At 43.5% G+C, this 23120-nt stretch overlaps 1 protein-coding gene across 1 annotated transcript; it reads right to left on the reverse strand.

Annotated features, from left to right (window-relative positions):
- Positions 1-354: 354 nt before the first annotated feature.
- LOC146176935 (uncharacterized) lies at positions 355-20938 on the reverse strand. The gene is made up of 8 exons (XM_084581427.1): positions 20591-20938; positions 18591-19243; positions 14902-14979; positions 14765-14809; positions 10627-10765; positions 6446-6752; positions 5403-5562; positions 355-754 (listed from the first exon to the last, which is right to left on the reverse strand). The coding sequence occupies exons 2-8, from the start codon at positions 18787-18789 to the stop codon at positions 366-368; spliced, it is 1317 nt and encodes a 438-aa protein (XP_084437553.1). The 5' UTR covers positions 18790-19243; positions 20591-20938; the 3' UTR covers positions 355-365.
- Positions 20939-23120: the final 2182 nt, after the last annotated feature.

Consider the following 23120-nt stretch of genomic DNA (forward strand, 5'->3'; position numbering starts at 1 on the left):
AGCCATTGCAGGTGCACTGGCTACTCCATTCATGCCACATATTGTCGATACCAATATTCATCCAATGGTTAATGGGTACACTGGCTACTCCATTCATGTCCCATTGATGATGCCAAGATTACACATTTTGTGGCACTGCCTGTGCGGGCCATTAAATGCAGCCTTTTTCATTCAAGCCATATTCGTGACAGCACATCGAACTTGCTGGGACAATAATGGCCTTTCAAATAGGAGTGGCCATATTAATGAAAATTGCCGCTCATGAGCAAGCAGTAAATATGCACAAAACAAGGGCAGGGTTCACAAAAAGATAATGTTTATTGCAATTTAAAAAAAAAGTTTGAAATAGGGCTAAATGATGCACTTCACACATCCGCAGCTGGAAGGGCAGTGGCAGGCAGAGTGGCAGCCGTAAGCAGGGTGGCAGCAGGGGCGTGCGTGGCAGTGGCCGGGTTGGGCAACGCAGTGGCAGGCACAGTGGCAGCAGGGACGTGCATGGCAGTGGCAGAGTTGGGCAACGCAGTGGCAGGGTTGGGCAGGGCGGGCTCTCGGGAAGTGGAGGGCCCACTCACAGGTGTAGTGCAGGGGGCTGATCCTGCAGTTGTATTCGCAGGTGGCATGCTTGGTTCGCCAGGGGAGGTTTCAGCGTAACGCCTTTTTCTTCCACCTCCCCTGTCACAAGAACCAGGCAGCCACCTGCGAATAAATGCATGTGCCTCCAAAATGTCGACTCCAACTTTTTCGCAAATGGCACCTGCACAAAAACAATGAGTAAACAAAATTTACAACACAATTGCCAGGCACATAAAATCGTTCGCATTCTTTTAGGAAGATGTAGAAAATTTCAGGATTCCATGTACCGAAATTCATGGCCAATGAGAGCGCTATACTGATGGGTTCCAGATTAGTTCCAGCTGCCTTGGGTTTTTTAGGATGAAAGATGCACATACATTGCATAGCATGTTCCCTGTTGCATTTTGATCGCCTCCATAGCAATACAGCTGAGACAGCCAGTGTTTCATCCCACAATAGGAATCAGCAGCAGAGTACCTGACGCATGTCAGGTAAAAATACAGTAAGCATACATATTATTAAGAGCCTCATATCAAGGCAACATACCACAAATAAGAAATAAAGCAAACAATCACTGCGGAGGACTGAATCTATTAACGACACTGAATTTCCACAATCTACCTCCTTGCATCTATTAAATGGCATCACAGGCAGCTGATAAAGATAATGCAATTGACTGCAGTGTTCGGAGAGCAGCTAAACACCATCGCTTCGATGAGCATTTTTGAAGAACTCCACCGATCGAGTTTTCAACTGTAAACATTGAAAGTAAAATTGCAAACGCATATTAAAAGAACCATGAAAAGGTGTTTACCTAAACTAGATGTGCATGAGCAATCGGTACTCCATCAATCCTTTAAGTAAAGCAAGACTTATCACTTTTCACTAACAGCAAATGACGGCGATGATCAAAAATGATGCTCTTCCTCTCACTCAACTCAGCACATGCTGGTGCACTAGAAAAAATTTCCCACGATTACTTTACTTTTTAATGCGAAATTCGACCACAGCTCATCAGCTGTTTCACCTTTTCAATAGATTGAGGCGAAGATTTCAAGCAAGACAAGTATGTACAATTACAGACTTTTTTTTCATTTTTCACACGTATTCCTTAGTAACACGTATTCACACGTATTCCTCCAGTAACAGTTCTTGGCTGTCATGAAAGAAGCTTTGTGGTCGGAGAAATGAAGAAACCAATTGAGTTATCTGGAGGTTGCAGGAAGCAGCACGTGGGCCCATAAGAACGTTGCACGACGAACAGATAGCAGCGACTGACTGATGCCGCTAGGGATGCACGCAGTGTGATCCGCTGATGGCGAGCCAGCGTTTCAGCAACAGGAGAGCACCTCGCCGCCACACAGGAAGAGGAGGACCCCCTCCTCCTCTTTCTGCATGGCGGCGACTGTGTTCTACGCAGTCACGTTGGCGTCAGCGGCATCAGTCAGTCGCTGCTATCTCTTCACCGCGAGCGACCCCCCCCTCCATTCTTCGTGTTCTGGGTTGCTGCGCGCGCGCGTTTGCCGCTGAATGTACCCCCCCCCCCCCCTGCCCCTTTTTCTGTGCCGGCTCGAACTGGGGGGCTGAAAGGGGGGTGGAGCTGGTTACAAGGCCGACGTAGCAGAAGCAGACGCGAAACCCAGGAACGGGTGCCAAAGAGCTGCGCTCTAAAATAAAGAAAACAGGCCACTATGCTTTGGGCAGAATAATCACTTTTTTGTATGTACATTTCACCGCGTGCTCCAACACTTAACAATGATACAATCTTGCCAGTCGCGTTGGGTGTCAAGTGATACGGAAGCATTCTGGTCGAAAATTTGTCGGCGTAGTAGTTTTAGTCCACACCGCGCTTCGGAAATAATAGGGAGCCTGAGTAAAAGAAATCGTACCGTGGTAATCCTTACTTCTAGTGATTGATGACCGACTGGTTTGTGGCAGACAATAGTGAGTTAAGGAAATCACTGAAGCTAATTGAACGAGGAATTTAAAAAATTAAGAAAAAAAAAACATGAAAAATGCGGTTCAATGGTGTCAGGATGCTCCGAGTGGAAGCCAATGCTCTATGATGCTAATTAAGTAAATTTCAGTGTGCAATTTATCAATTAAATAACTGAAATAGTTGAAAAGATGAAAACTGCTTTAAGAGATGTACTGCTCAGAATGGAAAGACAATGTTAGCAGATGCCAAGTATCGGTGAGCAAAAGTTGTAAAAAAAAAATGAAGTGACAAGCATTGTCTGTATGTGTGAAACGCTATAGCATCTTAACAGCGGAGGATCAGTGTCCTCCTTATTTTTAGATCTTCCAACTTGACCTAGGTATGTTGCCTTGGAAAGGAGTGCATGCTCGCTATGCTCACTCCTTTTTCATCGCGTTCCGTACAAATGAACGTTTTCCTCATCATTATTGTTTTGAGCAATAACAGACATGCCACCCCGAAAACAATATGTGTGAGGCGTACATTTGAAGCTTCTGACGGTTGATGTCATCTGAAGCTGAGCCTTGAGGGGAATTAAAGGCCTGCCTTATAAAGGATCGACACACCTCCTGCTATTGGGATATATTCTAACCCGACAGGTCTTGTATATTTTCATAAGGGCTTATTGCGCTTTCTTCGCCCCCTTCCAAAGTTGGTTAATTTGTTTGTTTTTTCTGCTGGCTAAAACGGCATGAATCAGCCTGCCTCTTCAAATTACGGCAGCGAAGTGCACTTTTTTCATGGGTTAATATAGTGCGCTTTAATTTTCTGAACCTTCATCATTTTCAAAGGCTTTACACCCCTTTTATCTTTAATAAAGGATTTGTCCTGCTTGAAGTAGACAGTCCCTTCACTGTTAAAGGTCCAACAAGCCTTGCATAGTGTCCAAAATGTGCACAATCGTGTCTACATCTCTTGGGAAGTGATTGTCAGATCCATATGGGCAACGTCGACACTAGTTGTCCGCGACCAAATATTCCGCAGACTGTGGCACTAGGTCTTAGTAATATTTCTGCATGAAAAAAAAATCAGCTTATGATCAATACACATTTTCATCCGGAGCTGCCGATCTCTACGTAACCACAGAGCGCTAAGTTTTTTCCCCATGACTTGATTAAATTTCACTCAGCTGAGTTACTCGGTATCTTTCGCACATCGCTTTGCATTGTGTCACTGAGTACAACTTTGGTGGCTCTTTTTATATTGTTACGAAGCGGCAAGCCGATGAAGACAGACGGAACAGTTCTGACCGATGACGATGGTAGATGACGTTTTAACGAATGTTCGTGGGCCTAGCGCGAGCGCTCCTGCCCGCGCCACTGCCCGCGCCACTGCCCGCTTCTTCTTCCTTGTCGTCCGTAACATGACCCGGGGCCACCGAGCGATCGTCCCGATCGTGGACGAGGAAGTTTAGCGATGTTAATGATTTTATGGCATGATGATGGACGTGTCTCGATGCTTGAAGAAGAAGAGGAAGAAGGAAGAATAGAACGGCTTGCCGGTACGATGTTTGATGCGTGGGTGATCCGCCTCCCTTGGAGCTGTCAACCATCCGTCACCAGAGTCCATGGAACCGATGGCTCGAGGTCACGTCGGGCAGCTTGGGCAGGGATTGCGTGTTCGTGTCCATCGGTTCCTTCGGGTCATTCGGGTCCTTCATCTCGGTTCTGATCGGTATGTCTGTTCTCCTTGTCTTCAGGTCCGGGCTGGGGGCTGGGCGGTGGTAGTTGTTCAGGTCTGGGCTTGAAGGGCTGGGGCGAAGCTGCTCGGCGATGTCCCTGGGCCCTCCGTGATGGTCCCGGCTTGAAGATGGTGTCGATACTCCAAGGCGAGGATGCGGATGCCGTACGCCGCACCTCCAACCAAATGTTACGAAGCGGCAAGCCGATGAAGACAGACGGAACAGTTCTGACCGATGACGATGGTAGATGACGTTTTAACGAATGTTCGTGGGCCTAGCGCGAGCGCTCCTGCCCGCGCCACTGCCCGCTTCTTCTTCCTTGTCGTCCGTAACAATATTTTTGCTGTTTCTGATGTAGACAGATGTATAATATAGATGATTAGGTCATATGCTAGGAAATGCATGAAGCCTAGCTGAGGGACTATGCCGCTCGCTAGGTTTTGACCACTTCGGTGAATGCATGTTTGTATAAATTAGCGATATACCATCTTCCAAGAAGTGTGTCTTGCACACGCTTCATGTCGTTCTCAACAGTTTGGCTCTCCGGGGTACCGTTGTCTCCCAGTTGCAAGACAAACGGCCATTTGGCGCCGGAGAGAAGTCTCTCTTAATTCTCCCAGTTACGCCGGTTCGTCCTGGAATATTTTGGCTAAAAACGCATTATAATATGTTTCCTCAGTCCTGACACATTCTGAACAAGATAACTGAAAGTCACCACCTGCCTTCTGAATGATTATTTTCAAAACTTTGCACTCAATAAATAACATCCGGCAGGGCGTGGTACTTGTACATCGATTAATAATTCATGGCCAATGCCGGCGCCCATATTGAACTGCAGGGTATAACTGCAGGGTAACATGTGCAGTACAGCTGAGGATTCGCAGACACACAAAAAAACAGGATATTTGTATGAAAAAAAAAACACTAAATTAGTGCACGCAGCTATTGCAGCATCAGTCACGCTGCTGTATCGGCGCATAGTTGCCGTGGGGCAAACTTCGACCGCAGCGCCATCTCAATGCCTAGGCGCAAAAGCGCGGCCGCTTTTGGAGGTGCAGTTTCAAAATTGAAAAGGATCTATAAACGAAAGTCCAGCATTATATTAACCCTGTTATGTGCGCAGAATGTTCAATGTTTTAAATTGAAATGGCAAAAGTGTAAACAATATACCTGTTGCCCCCTTGCAAATCCTGAGGCTTATGAATGGCCTCTTCCCCTTGCGCCCATGAAGGCTATAGAGTCGCTGCACTTCTATACTCATGAGTGCTGCCATGATATTGCTGCCCGCCTCTTTTAATGTTTTTCCTCCCAGCCGCATGAGCTGATTCCGCTGAAATGAAATCCACAGTTCGACAATTACTATATGGTAAAAAAGAGCACTGAAATCATGTAATAAAAATATTACTGTCATTACTTATGAACTCACATGAATGATTCGATTTTATCAATTATGCATTTTGCTGTCTGACCTTGCTAGTAATTTTACTGTAAATTTGGTTAATGCAAAGCCTAGAAGGTACGGCTAGGTTGGCATTAGTTCATAATAAAAACAATTTCCTTAAACACTTCCATTGTCTAAATAATCGATTTCATTAACTTATTCAATCATCTATGCCATTTATTGTTTGTGGTGCTTTAAAAGTGCCCCAGCTGTTTTTTCTTCAACAATACTCCATCCATTGGCCAGTTGCAACAAAAGTAACCAGACAATGTCATAGATGGCTCACTTGCTCGCTGGATGCTTCCCAAACAGCTGACTGGTGTTTTATAATTTTTTTTTTACATTGCACTGATATATTAAAGGCTGAAACAACAAATTCAAGCGTACACCTGAAGGACCAAGCAACAGCAACAAAAATTTGCGAGCTGTGCCACAGCGCCAACTGTTTTTGGTGTCCATTTGTCTCCAAAAAGTGTTGGAAGAAGTGTCTTCCAACACTTTTTGCAACATTACTAGGTCATGGGAAGCATCCCTGGCCATGAAATCAGTTCTGGTTTGCTTTGTGCATTAAATAGTTCTAACTGTTAGCATCTAGGTCCACCTCACACATATGAATGCCCAGGAATGTGATGTCAATCAAGCCAAAATGCTTAAAGAACCAGAGAATTTGCACCTTAAGCGTGTAAGACAAAATAAACTGAACAAATACATTGCAAAATATTCATGTTACTACCAACTAATTATTGTTTAATGAATAAAACTACATAATTACCAAGGCAGTGGCCGCACGTTCATCTTCAATTGCGGCCTCAATTCCCTCCATTTCCTGCAGGCTGTAGGCCGGCAGCTGCAGGTTGGCTGGCACTGGTGCTGGTGCTGGTGCTGGTGATGGGGCTGCTAAAGGAGCTTCTGATAGAGAAATCCTGGCTGCCTCAAGGCTTGACAGCCTCTGCAGCACCTCAGCTTGGTGCTTCAGTTGCTGCTGGTGATGCACCCGCTGCTGGTGCTTTATTCCAAGCAGCAGCCTAATAGCCCGCAGCTGGGCCGCTGAAACAAGATTTTCACTGAGGGCAGACTCCCTATTGCAAGTTGTCATACTTAATGTCCCACCGTGAGCAATGAACCAGGCATCAACATATTGCTCATATTAGCCCTTAAACAAGAACATGAGTCTTAAAACCAAATTTTTTTGAAATCTTGCCCAGCTGATTTCAAACATGTCATTAGCCAAAAGTAAACTACTGTTTGCAGTGTGACCGAAAATAGCCCTTAAACATTTATCTTGGTGTTCATAGATGAAAATATACCGGTTGTCCCAGCTAACTTGAACCAAGGGTTACAAAATAATGTATTTCAGGTAGGTCAGTGAAACCAGTTGCATACAACTGCTAGCCTCCTTGCGCACTACAGGCAATTTTTTGTTTTGCAATTACTTAATTAGCTAATTATGTTAATTTTTCTAATTTATTAAATATTCATCTTAGGCCAAGAATGTGAATTGGAAAGTTGTAGAGCACCTTCAGAAACCCCCATTTCAATAACTGCGATAAAGAAAGTCTCGTGTGCATCTTTTTTTCCTGGCTCAAAAGAAAGCCCGCGAAATACAAATAATACCACGTGACTAGCGCATTTGAGTGCCACGATTGTGCTGCACTCAGTCGTGGTTTGAGCGAACAAAATCAGCTGCGGCCGTGACCCGATGGTCCCCTCTCAGCGGCACGCTGAAATGTTGGCGATGGTTGGAGCGAGCTCGAGTTCGCCCGTCGCCACGCTGATCTTGGCAAGGCCTGCGCACCCCAGCAGCCTACGTCACGACAGGTGGATGATGATAAAGTACCGGCAAATGAAGGTACGAGCGCGAATTTGAGTCGATTCACATGATGTCATCCTGCCCCTTTACCCCAGCCTGTACGCCCAGTGCGCAGATTCGGTGGCTGATACCTTATCGCTCATCCGTTTGTCGTGACGTTCACTGATGGGAGAGAAGGCGATGCAAAGGACTTTTTAGAATGTCGGTAGTGGCTTGCCGCGCTCGCTGCCACTTGCACCGTCACGTGGGCCGGCTGTCTGAAGCGGGCGAAGGAGCCATCGCAGGCATATCGGCCTGCCGCTTTAACGGGGCCAAGGAGACACGGCCGCAGCTAGTTTCATTCGCCCGAACTGCGACTGAGAGCACCACAATCGCGGCGCTCAAATGCGCTAGTCACGTGGTATTATTTGTATTTCGCGGGCTTTTTTTTGAGCCCAGAAAAAAAGATACACGTCAGACTTTCTTTATTGCAATTAATGGAATGGGGGTTTCTGAAGGTGCTCTACAACTTTCCAATTCACATTTTTGGTCTAAGATGAATATTTAATAAATTAGAAAAATTAACATAATTAGCTAATTAAGTAATTGCAAAACAAAAAATTGCCTGTAGTGCGCAAGGAGGCTGGCAGTTGTATGTAACTGGGTTCACTGACCTAGCTCAAATATATTATTTTGTAATGCTTGGTTCAAGTTAGCTGGGACACCCGGTATAGAGTATAAACATTTTAAATGGTCATATTTAAGTAAAATACAACTTTCTGAACTTGTACAACAAAAGTGACTGCAATTACAACAAATATTTATCCCAACTAAAAACTGATATTCGTCCGAAATTTTCTAATCGAAATGTGCTATTAATTGAAAAAACAAATCCGTACCTCTTGCTATTCTGGTACTGAGCTCACAAACAAGCACGGAGTGTGAAACGAATGTGTTTAGGAAGTTTTTAAAAAATCAAATTCTTATCTCTTGAAGTTATCATGATGGAAATATGAGCAATAATTTATCTCTATAGCCTAATTCTAATCATGCAGTTCAGTTTCACAAAAATGAAGTCAGCATTTTGCTCTTATTGATTCTGCAAGCACAAAAGAAAAGTAGCACAGTAACTATAGCCATACCTGCTTTCAACACAATGCCTTCCTCTACAATTTAACAGCTTGGGAGTATTACAAAAGCTATATAATTTTTTCTCTGGGGTGATGCAAACTCGTTGCAAGAATGTGTATAATTCAAATAGGCCATATTGCACCATTGCACTGGAATTTGTATTCAACACCACTTTTTGCTGTTGCGCTCAGGATACGGTAAATCAAAGAAATAAAATACTGTAGGTAGTATAAGTGGTTTCTCACTCAGTTACAGCTCGCCTGCCTTGGACCACATATTCTACTATAGTGGTACAAGAGAAAGTTCCACATCCAAACTTTACAGTTGGGCACAGTATTGGTGCACACTATCCAGGTTAACCTACACCTCTACATGTATATGCTGATGTATGGCTATAATTTTCTTTGCTAGAAAGCATTTTGAGTAACAACCACACTGTGGAGCACAGCCATTTTGGTCTTGTGCGAAATGCTTAACTTTCATGTATCGTTTTTGGTGGAGAACTGTTTGAGCGTCTATGAAACTGCAACACTATACACTATGTGCCAGTAAAAAATAAACAATGCTCGCACTGTACTGGCACTTTTCAATCACACATTGTGAATCCTGTCTCCCTAGGGCATTCAAAAGTAATCTGCTAGAAAGCAAAAAAAAAAAAAAAAAGGCATTGCGTCCATCATTTTTGACGTAGGTCTTTCTATCACGCCAGAATGGCTGCCGGTCATTGAAAGTTTCGCACTGCCCATGCCTTTCGAAAAAGAAAAAGATGATAACTGAGGTTGCAGTTACATGAAGGGTCACTGAATTAGCCAGCACTGGAGGCCGTGGACCCTACAATGCCTACCACCATGTCGTCGCAAGATGCAATAACAACCAGTAGAGTGAGAAGAGCGGTCCATGTTGACACGCCATACCTCTTAGACACTCAAAGAACAAAGAGCAACGAGTGACAAAAGCGCATGCTGAACTTTCATTGCCTCAGGCACCCGGAGAAAGCGATCTCTCTTGGAAGCGACACCCAAAAGAATCACCCATGTTTGGAACCTCGTTCACAGTGTTAACTATCCCTAACTACCATATATTGATATTGATCTTTTTTTTTTTTTGTACTAAAATAAACGTAGCACATTTTCGCCGCTAAAGGGCTGGTTGCTGGTTTCCAACAACAAACAATATAAAATGGTCATAGAAGCTGCGATTGCCATCCGTAGCAGTTTGGGCCAAGGAGATTATAAAAAAATTGCAGTTTTTTTATAGCCTCCTTAATTTGGGCACGTATCTTGATAGGTGGAGTGATAACGTGCACATTATCGACTGGCTGCAGTGCACCTGTATGCCGGCCTGTGTTTGCAAAAGGCTTTTTTTTTTTTTTTTTTTTTACGGACGGTACCAGCCAGCTGTCGTACGAAGTGGGATCCGTCTAAAATTACATCGTATATTCGAGGTTTTTGATATATTATCTCTATGGTGATTTTGCCGGGGCTGCGCAAATTTGTTGTAAAATGCAGGTCGTCGCATGACCGGGGGACGTATATATCGAGGTTCCACTATAGTTTGGCAGTTTTGGTGCAAGGATGGGGTTACTGTTTATGAAGTGCATGCCTAAGCTGACAACTTTATTTTGCTGGCAAGAAATGCAAACAAATAAAATGCAAATGAGGATTTAAAATAGACTACAACGAACACCCTACAGGCCTGAGCTCGTGTTTTGCGTATTTTGTTTTCTCTATTCACTTCTGTTGTAAGCTTAAGGTTACCAGTAGGTAGGCCATGGAATTGCAGACCAAACAAAAAGAATAATATAAGCAGGCGAGGGACTGCAGCAATTAACATAGTAAAAATAATGAGGACAAAATAACGGAAGTATTGAATTTGTTCACTAAAAAAGACAACTGCCTTTGCAAAATATTGGCAGTGAGCTTTCCCTTGACGTGAAAGATGAATAACAAAATTATTTTACAACTCTTGGAATCCCCAAGTGCTCTCTTACTTCTTTACGGCTGTTTTCACAGAACGAAAGAATGTGACAAGACTTACGGTCACAAGTGGAAGGTGCTGCGTCACCACTATCCAAAGGCTCCTCCGTCAGGTCTGCCTGCATCTGCTCTCTTTCTTTCTCAGCGCTGCTGCCTTCTTCTGGGCCTTCATTTATTTCGATGTGGTCCATAGGGACTGAAATTGAATGCAAACATGTGGCAAAAATGTTAGTACAGTAGAATGGAGAGTTGGTCCAGTTGGTACATACTGGTAGCGGAAAGACGCAGACAAAAAGAGAAGCACACAATAAGGCTGAACTAACAACTGAGTTCATTGCTAAGAAACTGACATTCATATATACCCTTCAGCTAAGTTGGAAGAGCACCGGACGCGATATTCGGAGGTCGTAGGTTCGGTTCCCAACATCAGCACGTTGTTTTTCCTTCTACTTTGTGTTTATTTATCTTTCCCCTGAGCACATTACATTACTAATTTATGTGATTACCGAAGTAAAAATTTAAAAAAAAAAAAAGAAGACAGAGTACAATCCCCAATGCTTTCCTTGGCCTCGGCGACTGCTGGCTTCTTTCCTTCATGTATTATAACGAGCACCCTCATTTCCCCTTAATTTATCTGCTTCAGCGAAGAAGCAACACATGCGCACGTGGCAAGAGAAATAAAAAAATTAAAATGAAAATCACGGGGAAAATTACCTTAACAGCACATTATCTATGTGTACTGTAAAGAGCTTAGGAACTGAAATTCTTTATTGTCCAAGGTAACAGAAGTTTCGCTAACACAAGCCTCATCATTTTTAATAATGTGAAAAGCCTCCAGGATTTCACGTTGGCTCTTTGTCCCACCCCAAGATGACTTCTTCCTTAAGCAACGGCCTGCATTTATGCTTCCGGCAGTGTTTCGGCAAATTGGCCCGTTCGTCGAAAACTATGGATCTTTCATGCTCATGAAGTCGAGCATTTAAAGGGACACTAAAGAGAGAAAGGAAGTGGGTTTGCATTAATAGAATGCTAGTTCCTGATTACAAAAAGACCACTCTTACTGAAAACAGAGCTGTTATAAGGTAGTAAAGAAGAATAACAGAAATACAGGTATCGCCACCACAGCCAAACGGCCGAGGCTCGCAACTACAAATCACGTGACGCACTAGGGATCCCGGAGGCTGACAAATGTGAATTACGTTGCATGTTTGAATGCGGTAGTACGTTTTTTCTCAAACATGATAACACGCTTTTATCATACGTAAACGACGGCGAAAAGACAACGTAAATGTTGCAAGGCAAATACAAAAATATACTTGGAGGCGCCACAGGCGCCCACTTCAGTTTTGGTTATGTTTCGGCTCAGGCATTTCGTGCGCACTCGGATAGTTTGTTTGAACCTGCAGCGCCTGAATTACGAGCTTGGAGCAGCAGATGCGCCTTGATGGTTCCCATTTGAGCATTCGGAGGCACAAGCGAGCGAAATCCGCTACCGCCGACACGCTCCTTCGTTCACACTTCTGCGCCAACATATCGCCGCCGTTGCCGCTTCGATTGCGACCTGACCGCTTGACTGCAGCTACGTACGCCACGAAAAGCATACATATGCTAAGTACCGAAGGAAAAACGCAGTATCATTCAATTGTTCACTAAATCATGGCACATCTGACCAACATATACTGCGTCAACAAGACCTTCAACGTGCTATTTGCAGGCGTCGTAAACAAAAGGGGCATATTTGCCGCTCATACCAAGGAGAGCGTCGATATATTGCGCTCGTCGCCCGGCGAAAAAAAGGGCCTCTGGTAAAAAGTAAAAGCTAAAAATAACGAAGCACCAGAAATACATTACAAAAGTTAAAAAAAGAAACGATTTGTAAAAAAAAACAAAAAAAAAAACGCCAGAAGCGGTAAGACTCGAACTCGCTATTGCTTGCTCCGTAACGTTCGGCGCTAACCGCTCGGCTACGCCGCGTCACAGGAAGCTTGGAAATATTTCTAGTGTTTATGTCATGGCCCCATTTACAATAAAGTGTTTCTGCTGCCGGTCTAAAAATTACAACTTCTTGATCATTGGCGCATGCTGCCTGCTTTCACGTCTTGCAACTAATGTTCTGGATGCCTATGCGCACTATATTGTGCACTGGATCCATTTTAACATGTGGAATTTCACAGCGCTGGCAAATGTAGTGGCACCGGCACTTCGGTCATGTTCTGCCACCGTGGACGTAATTTTCGCTGAACACGGAGCTGTAGCACAAACCTTGAAGGAAAAAAGTGCGACGAAGCTTCAAAACTGACAAGCGCAGCAGCGAGGACACTATTTTGCTGGTAACTAAATCTTATTTGTATGTAAACATGTCAGGAAGCGTTGCGATGACCGAGGGCTCGGTTTGTTTATACACAGTGCAAGAAGGAGCGCAAAAGCTTGAGAAACATGTAAAGTATTGTGCATTACAAGCGCTCTATGTTTTTTTTTTTTTCTTCCTTTATGGGCCCATCGCTAGGTAGATTACTCTCTTCATCGTTTTATTTATTTCGGCTGAGGCCGTCATTGCGAGTACGCTGTTGCATGTTGGCCCTTGAGGGATGTGACGCCGCGGGCCGCGCCGGCTCGCTAGCTATCACGGAGTCTCCGCTTACGTCATAGTGTGCGTCACTCAACTCCAACTACGTAGTCGGAGGGCACAGTTTGAATTTGACCGGCGGGAACAAGAAAATCTTATCGCAATATCTCAGCAATTATTCGATTTTTTGCTGCCGGATATGCGGCGACAGTGTCACCGAATGTAGTTTATTAGATTTTCATACCATCTTTGGCTGTCTTTAGTGTCCCTTTAAGCACTGGCCCGTCTCTCCGACGTACATATTCCCGCATGATAATGGAATGCAATAAACTTGAGTTGCACAGGGTACAAACTTCATCTCTTGTTCACCGTGCACTCAGTTGTTAGTTGTTGTTAGTCCAGCATTGTGTTTGTCTGCGTCTTTCCACTGGTTTTAATCCTTACCAATGATGTTAGTGCAGGAGGTGAACATAAGCTACAGTCGAGCCCATTTTTATTTAGATTAATAGAGGAACAACTTAAAAGCTTAAATTTTAAATTAAAAGAGCAGCAAAGTACGCATACGCAAATAAAGACCCACAATGGAAGTCAGAAATTTGGAATAAGTAATGTCGTTGCCTCATAATCTGAAAGGCAGCGCTTAAGTATCACCCTTTTTTTTTTTTTTTTTCAGGGACTAAAGACAACAGTAACTTACCAAAGCAGCCTTTCCCATATATCACAAATGTACACCTTTCATAGCAAAAAAATTCCTCCAGTGAAGATGCACAAGCAAAGTTGTTTCTATTTTCTTTTTCTCCAAGTTTAATACTAATGCTGGCAAAGTCATAATCACATGCCTCTTTGGTACCTGTTTTCCTCAAAATGACTAGCTTTTGCTTCATCAGCATATAAGTGCCTGCTAAAGTATTTATTTAGAAGCTGTTTCTGCTTTTTTTTTTTTCATTCAAACTTCTGATTTCTTCACTGAAGACCATTTTCTTAAGCCTCTGTTGCTCTGCTTTTCTCTGCTTTCCTAACCCTGACTCCTTACTCCATGCTTGCCTTCCATGGATAAAGATAACCAATATTTCTGAGTGCCAAACCATGCACAGCAAGCTAGGTACCTCGATTCTGCCTTCGATACCTTGCAAACACATTGCTCCGTAGCTTGTGTTCACCCTTTGACATGCAATGCAGTCTTGTTTTCTCGGTGGTTATTTGGAAACAACCCAACTAATTGCAATCAATTAATACATGAAAAGATACCTTCACCTTGCTTTTACTCCTCTTTATGAGTTCACAATCTTCCTTGCACAGAAAAAATATGCCAGAACCTGTTGAGGTTCCACAACATAATGTTGCTTTCATCGCAAACTGTGGGCATTTGTTTTAATTAATGCTTATAAACTGTCAGCTAGATTAGGTATACTTTCTCATCTCATTAAATAAAAGAAGAAATATCATTTATAAAACCGACAACGGTCTTTCACTTACGCTGGTGCCAAGTTTAATCCTGTAAAGACCAGCGTGAAACATGACTATTGTTATGGCTGCCATAAACCTGTATGATACCACTGCATATCAATCTACTTATCAACGTCACACAACTACAGCCTTTAGACGTAATCAATAATTCTTATCACTTACGAAGTGATGGCAGCGGGACTGCAGGTGCACCAGAGCCTTCATTTCCTACAAAAAAAAAAAAAAATACTGCCTTTACACTTATCTTCAGCACACCGACAATTCACTAGTATTTAAAAATTTCAAAATTTCAAAATTACCAGACAATGCTGAACTCTCCACACCAGAGCTGTTATATTGGTATCTCGTCATTTTTTTTTTAGCATTCTTGTATGTGCCTGCAAAAAATTACAAATGAAATTCCAAACTTTTATACAGTGTACACTGAAAACACTACTTCACATGTAATTAAGACCAAATTTCACCAAAACACTTCATTATCTGTACCTGAGGTTGAAAGTATCAAAGCTGAATGCATGCCATGCACGAGAAGCAATGCAAAGAAGGGTTAATTTTAACCCTGTCAACACTACTTCTCATGATGTGGATCAAACGTGATGTCACGATTCATTCCTTCAGCTTATCACAGCCGGCTGGCAGGTGCCAGGGTTTTAGTTGCTTATACAGTCATTAAGCATGATGCCACAGAATCCAGCCAACATCACTAGTTGCACAGCTTCCTTAGGCATGCTTTTGCTGCTTTTTTGTTGTTATATGACATAACGCTGTATAGTATGCGTGCAATTTCCACATTCAGCTCTCACTAAAACATTGTCACCGTGGCAACAGCTCAGTTCAATGAACTTGCTCAACAGTAAAGCACTTTAACCTCTGAAACTGCCAGTTCAACATTCCAAAGCGGTAGTTAAACAGCAGCAGGATAAGTAAAGTTCAACCTCATTGTAAGGAACTTTGCAATGCAACCAACTTTACTTTCCTCCTCAATTTATTGAAGCAGTTTTGTGCTGCAATTTCAATCCACTGAAGTTTTTGCAAGCACAAAAAAGCAAATTCGGGCATATTCTACCACATGTAAAAAAAAAAATGTGAAGGCTGTTTTCAGAAGCAGGTAAAAAATTATAGGCAGTCTGCATAATTAATCAAAAAAAGTAGGCGCACTAGCACTGCTAGGCCTGTCATGCTTTTCATGCATTTTTACACTATAAGGAAGTTCCAAGAATGAAGAAATATAACCAAAAGGTTAGAAGCTAGGAGACATTAAGGCATGTAGGTGAGCTTCAGCTGCTCCACGATCCAGCGAGCGGCACAGAGCCGAGGTCTGGGGAGTACTGTGAGTACATATTCACTGTCCGTGACGGCTGGGGGGATGACTGATATGCGAGGGAAGACAGGTTGAAATTGAAGGCATGCGATTCAGTGACACATGACTGCTCAGTCAGGAATAACATGCACTTGCACAACACTGCCCAGTGATGACCACAACTATCACACATGCCCCTTTCTCACTTGTTGCAGCTGTGCATCCGCTCCCCCTCATCATTGGCTAAGACATGTGATGTGCGCGTTGCCACCATCTCTGTCGTACTTTAAGTTCACAGATAAAAAGATAGAGACAGCAGCGTCGAACAGACTGGCAAAATCTGTGTTTGCGCCTAGTAGTGCTATACTAAAAAAAAAAAAAAAAAAAAAATTCTCATCGTGCGCCCCAGGCAGCTTGAACATTCACATAGTAAAGCAGTGTTGTCAGAACACCATTTTTGTTGTTTAACATGCAAAGATACAAGAAACAGTCATTTCTTTTTGTAATCATACGGTACTTGTACCTTTGTGCTCAAGATAATCCCACATTAGCTCATCTTTGCCTGCCGCAATCGCTGAGTGTTAAAGGTGCTCGACTGCTGGTTTCAAGGATGCGGGTTAAATCTCGGGCATGGCTGCAGTGTTTTTATAGATTTTTTGGACACAAAATGCAAGGCATCAATGTACTGTGCTATGTCAGTGCATGCTAAGAACCTGATGAGAAATTCAGGAAGCATTCACTACAGTGTCCCTACAGTCTCAATAAGTGCAGACGCAATCAATGGTTGACAACTCTTGCATAGTGAAAGTTCTTTTCTTTCTTTAGACTCCCATCGGGTGCATGTGCACACATCATATGCAGTATTTTACGGAGAGCTGCTGATAGCACATCCTGTTCCCATCAGCCCGTAACACTATGCAATGGGTTGCAGGGTTGTTTGACGCTATTACTGGACCTCTGCGGACTTCGGTCAGCTTCAGCTCACTAAGCCAACATTTCACCAACTGTACTTGTCTTCATCAGGATGAAGACTAGTCCAGATGTCAAAATGTTGCCTCAGCGGGCTCAAGCTCCCCCATCAACCTTTGAGTTCACACTGGACATGCTCTGAAGTAACTATAATACCACTGTCACATGTTTCCTTCAAAAGACCTTAAACCAATAGTCTATCAACATAGCATGCATTTCCATGAGTGGGATGGTTTGCACTATGATCTCGAGTGAAAAATTACAGCAGTAAAATTTCCACAATATTACGAACTTCAAGATGTATTACTTAATTTGCAGATTAAAATATATATCAATGCCATACACAGCACCATAATGTGGCAAAAATAATGCCCTGTTCACATTATTAACATCAGACAGTAATTTGTTTAAAAGCATGCAATAATATGCTACTACATGCAGTCCACTTATAAAGCAATTGAGAAAACCTAATAATCCGATCGTTATAATCATTTATCGTTATATATGGACCAGCGAAAAAAAAGAAAGGTGAAAAAAAAAAAAAACACACACACCCACGTACTTTCCCATGCATGTAGGCTTGCCTACTTACTCGCGATGAGTAAATCGGGTTGAACAACGCAAATCATCGTAAAGAGCACTAAACACGTTATAACATCAATAGCCATAAAATAACTTAAGCATACTTAAAGAAGTCGGAAATTCGCGCTCGCCTGAGCAGCAGCTGAAGCTTGACAACTGCTGTGAGCATCGCTTCCAGTAGCGTGTACGCTGGCGGCAGTCCTTTTTGCGTGCACGAAACCGATTGGATGAACTGAAGGACATCCCCAGCCTTGATGATCATTAAAATCGTAAAGTGCAAATGTCCGTTAGCTTTTCACGAGGCTTCCAACCTTGAAACCCTGCCAAAAATCCAGATGAATTTGACGTTTCACCTCCTAACCTATCGCGCTGTCCGTCAACGTGGCCAGCGCGATTTTCCACGGACAGCAGAATCGGCGATGATGACGATACGGCAGCAGCAGCACGCTTTGCACGGCTGCGATTGCGATTATGATAGCGCTCGTTTCCTTCAATTTTTGCCGTATATAGAGTTTTCACGTCATTGTCGTCTTAATATTTTATCTGTTATTGAATATTCAGTCAAATTTTTGTGGTAAATACATACCGGGCGGCGATAAAGCTATCGTTGCATCCGATGTACCGCCAATAATCGATCGTTATATCTGGTTTATAGGGGGCAATGGGAAAAATGATAAATCTCAAAAATTTGATCTTTATAAGCAATATATCGCTATATCAGGTATCGTTATAGGTGGACTGCACTATAGCTTCTGAAAAACAAAAATTTATTGCAAAAGCAATCACGTACTACTCCAGCCTTAAACAGTTTGAACTAAACCTAAGAAACTAAACATTTAGGCTGACTGTTTGCATGCCACAAATATGTTGGCAGCGATAGTGGTGAAGCAGCAGTTCTAGTGAGAAAATTTAATTTCCTCAACAATGGCCAGGTCTGCAGCACAGGAGTGGCTTACCTAATACGAGTTCAATCTACTGAAAGCCTTGAAGGCCCTTAATTGTTCAATGGCCAATCGAAAGTGACTGCAATGGGACCACTGCTAGCAATGACTTTAGTAAAGCCAGAACTTTATACTTGAAATTTAAGCCTGAGGAGTGGAAGGCTTACAAAAACTCGGACTCTGCAATGCAACTTACGAGATTTGGCAACAACAACCGCCTCGCACAGGGTCCAATCGGGCCCAGGGTCCACCGTCTCCTGGATGAGACGAAGTACATTGGTTGTTGCCGCTGGCCAGTGGCATGCAGCCTCATCTTCAGTGAGCCATCCGATCGGCACCACTGCTAAGCTTTCCTTCTCCAGGGGAAACTTCACTACAGCAAATAACTTTGCCATTCTGCAAGGTAAAAGCAGTGATCAAAAATAGGGAACAATCATTCTCACCCCAGGTGAAAATTTTCTGCTGGTTTCCAGCTGGGATCCTGATGGTTCTAGCAGTGCTGGTTTATTAGCACATTCCCAGCAACCACTGGGACCCGTAACCACTGGGACCAGCAGCTACTGGAACCAGTGGCTGCTAGGTTTCAACCGAGGGCTGCATAATGTCAGAATTGGTGCATTGGTTCTCTGGGGGCTTGTCGGCCTACAAGAATTTGGTGCAGCGGCAGCCTTGAACTGCGCAAAGAAAATAAAGGCGACAGAGGTTTCAGTCATGACTCATAGTTTTATTTTCTATGCCCATATAAATTCTGCAATCTTCATGGACACATTTTCCCTTCGTGACTGCTTCAAGACTGTGGTAAGGCAGCTTGTGTTCTCCAGCTCCAAATAGATGGTGCCGTGAAGGTAGCTGCATGGAAAAAAAGTCCAGAAAAAAAATGCTATCAACACCATGCTGCTGCACTTAAAAGATGAAAAATGGCAATTGAAAGCATCTACCCCAGAACCACATATTTGGTGCAAATCCGCATGTGAACAGGTCAAGTGTGATACAAACCACGTTTAGAGAAAGTTTTCAATGAACAGCGCTTCTACTAATGTGTGGGTGGCTCACTTTTGCATGTGCTTGTGCAGACTGCACCAATGCCCACATGCACCCATGACGTTTCATTCATTCAACCATGAGAATTCCATTCCTAGGAAAGTGTCAGTGCATTGCTTTAGGCAGACGCCACTTAACAACTGGTGTGGCGTTACCAGAGAGGTTAGAGGTATACCCACTGCTAGCCAGACGTTACTGTTTAGCGGCACATTCTTTTAGCCTTGTTTGGTATGCCACTTAAGTCATACACCCATACCCTGCAAATGGATTGGCATGGAAAGACAGTCTAGTTAGACATGGGTTAGCAATACTAAAGGCAATGCAGTCAGTTTAAGATAGTTACACAATGAAAAAAGCCAACGCCTTCATCATCACAAGCTGGCTCGACAATGCACAGCACAACAGTAATGTACTGAAAAAAAAAGTAAGTGTGCAAGGATTTCTGGATTTTTCTGAAATTTGCTCGTTGGCATGTTTACAGACATGTATTTACAAAATTGCATTTGCCATTCACTATCCGACTCAGCCAAGTAATAAAAATACAGTTCAGTTCAGTTCAGTTCAGGCGTTCAGTCGTGTCCGACTCTTCGTGACCCTATGGACCATACAGTCCATACAGTAGACCTGCATTAATCGTCAGATATCACTGCGCAAAAGCCTTCCACGAAACTAACGGTGAAATAACATACGAACATCGCGCTCCACTTCGGAGAAAAGCTGTAGCTCAAGTCGTGAAAGAACCGAGACTAACATCGAATAGCACACGGGCATCATGCTTTTCACCTCGACCGAAATGCGGCCGATATTCAATTCCGCATCCTTGGGCACAACCGTCGAGCGCCCTAACTGCAAACCCACTACCACGGCGGGTGTTCACACATTTTCGGTTTAGCTTTCTAGTTTCAAACTTAACTTCTAGCGCTTCACAGGATCGCGGTTAGCATTGGCGTTCACCGGCAAGCGGCTCTCATCACTGCCGAACTGAGCCGGCATTCGTGCCTACTTGCGTCACTGTTCCCGCTTGCTTCACTGTTTGTTTTCGGGCCTAAAATAAGCTCTCACAAAGTCGCTAGACGTAAGACCAATCTTACAAGACGTTACACAACACGAGGACTACAAAAAAAAAAAAAAATTGAGATGCACTTTTTTACTTACCAAACACAGATGTCGCATCACATTTCTCAGTCTTGACAGAAGTTGTCACACCACCTTGACCGGTTCAAATTTACGTAAACGTTCGGATAAAATGCCCTAAACAATTCATACTGACGACGACGTTTAAATATTGTAAAGAACACAAAATACATCACCATTCGCAAACACGGGTAAGCACACAACAGCTCACTACGTAAATGTCTAAACTTCGGGACGGCTTCTTTTGGCTTGTTGAGAATCAACCCGAGAATGGTAACGATAGTGCCGTAAGCGCTTAAAATGCGCGTTTGTAAATGTTACGGCAAAATACACCTGAAATAATTCAAATTGTGCTAATATTGCTATTTGTAACCTTCATACCCGTAATTATATTCGCTCTGCTCTGATCGTTGCACCGGATCATCGGAAGGCGCGTCGTCTGCTACGCTAGCAGATAGATGAAGGTAACAGCAGTAACAGACTCGTGCATCACGCCGTGATAAACAAGATCGTAAAGATAAGATAAACTTTTTGCATCTTTGATGTTTGCAATTCCTCATAGCGGCAGAACTCTCTGGCTACCGGTCGGGAAAAAAAAAAAAAAAGAAAAAGAAAAAAAAAAAAAAGCTTAGCATGTTTAAAAAGCTGTCTTTCGCAGCTATGGTGATATTTTGATCACGGAGCAGAAACATGATGTAAAAACGGGTATATACTTTCCGTGCTTCGTTTTTGTCGAATGAATGAGCTCATATTCATATTACGTGCATACACTAACTCCAGTGCATGCGTTTGTAAGCGTGGACAGGTGACAGTAGCATTCCAGGAGGAAACCAGCAAAATTCTAGAACCAGCAGAGAAAAACATCAAACACTCTGCTGGAACCAGCAAAGCCAGCAGGTTGCTTGCTGAGACCAGCAGATGCACACTACTGGAACCAGCACAGCCAGCAGGTCGCCTGCTGGGACCAGCAGACGCACACTGCAGGAACCACCACAGCCAGCAGGTGGCCTGCTGGGACCAGTATAAAATCAGCAAGCACCCTGCGGGAACCAGTACAACCAGCAGAAATCCAGCAGGCTACCTGCTGGTTCCAGCACAAACCAGCAGCTTCCAGCAAGATACCATCAAGAAATTTTCACCTGGGACCAGTGCCTTCATCTGAGGTGTTCATCTCATAAAAACATCAGTCATGTTACAAACAGGCACAGAGCATAATAAGAGAATAATTTACCTAGCAATGCACTGCATGCAGGTTGCGACTATACATCTGATGAAGCACTGAACCAAACATCTGGCAGCTGAACAAAAATAGAGGCAGTGTCTAGGTTGCCATTTCAAGAACAGCACAACTTAGATAAGGACGACAGAATGACATACATGGACAAGAATAGCACCACTGAGACAAGGAAGAAAGGAAGGAAGGCAGACGTGGACGTGTGTGTCCATGTGTGTCTTCTTTCTGTCCTTGTGCGCTGTCCTTGAAATGGCACACCATGCAGTTCACCCAAAAGCATCAGTTCTAACCCATTCTGTCAGCAGCAGGCAAAATTTCCAAGCTGACTATACCTCTGACTGAGAGAGAGAGAGAGAACTCTTTAATAAAAAACAGAGAATTTAGCCGGCATTTAGGATTTGCTGACATGCTCCCTTGCATAGGAAACGGAATTGGCGAAAGAAAGGCAGGATCAGAGAGGGGTTGAAAATAAAAGAAATAAAAGTAGGGGGAGATAGAATACGACCCTTATATGCATGCTAATAAAGTTCATAAATAATAAAAAAATAAAGGCCCACAGCCCGACCAGAACCAATGCGCTCAAGTCTGACTTTCTGCAGCCCTCAGAACACAGTTCCAATAGCTGCACAGCTACTGGGAATGTACTATATTTCATCCCCTCGTTAGAGCTAGGCATAGCATGCAAGTATGCAATTTTGATTTAAAAAAAAAAAAGAAAAGAAATGCTTGGTGGAAATGACAACAGCAGAGACAAAGGTAGAACGAGGTTCCCGGAAGATGGCTACACATTATGAAAGAGATCTGAACAGTGATTGCGGGGAGCCTCAGCTCGCAAGCCAAGCCAATGTTTCAACGAAGGGACTTATTTGTCTGCGCAGCGCGAAGTGTATATGGTCTTGCTTCCGAAAAAAAAAAAAAAAGCGAGGTTGGGGGGGGGGGGGGGAAGGTGCAGGGCAAAGAATGAATGCTTCCTCAAAAGGGGAAAGTACAACCCTAGGTACATAATAGATGCATTATGTACTCGCATATTGTACTCAATTCTCCCTGTCGCTACCGTTTATTTTCTTTTTCAGGTAACGGGAGCACCACACCGGTTCCATGTTCTTAGAATGATGGTATTAAGTAAACGTAGAGAAGCGTTAGAATAGGGGGACCCAACCGATTAGGGGAATAAGTGCGGGCGATAATGCGCGCGCGCGGAATGCTGCGATGAAAGGTCCTGGAGCGCGGCAAATCAGAGCGCGCGCACTCACTCCCCCGCCTCCCCCTTGGATGACAATCCTGCCCAGACGAACCCAAGTCCCCCTGTCGAAATGG

Source organism: Amblyomma maculatum, chromosome 10 (assembly GCF_055883805.1).
Source record: "Amblyomma maculatum isolate TAMU_Amacu chromosome 10, ASM5588380v1, whole genome shotgun sequence".
Taxonomy (NCBI): Eukaryota; Metazoa; Arthropoda; class Arachnida; order Ixodida; family Ixodidae; genus Amblyomma; species Amblyomma maculatum.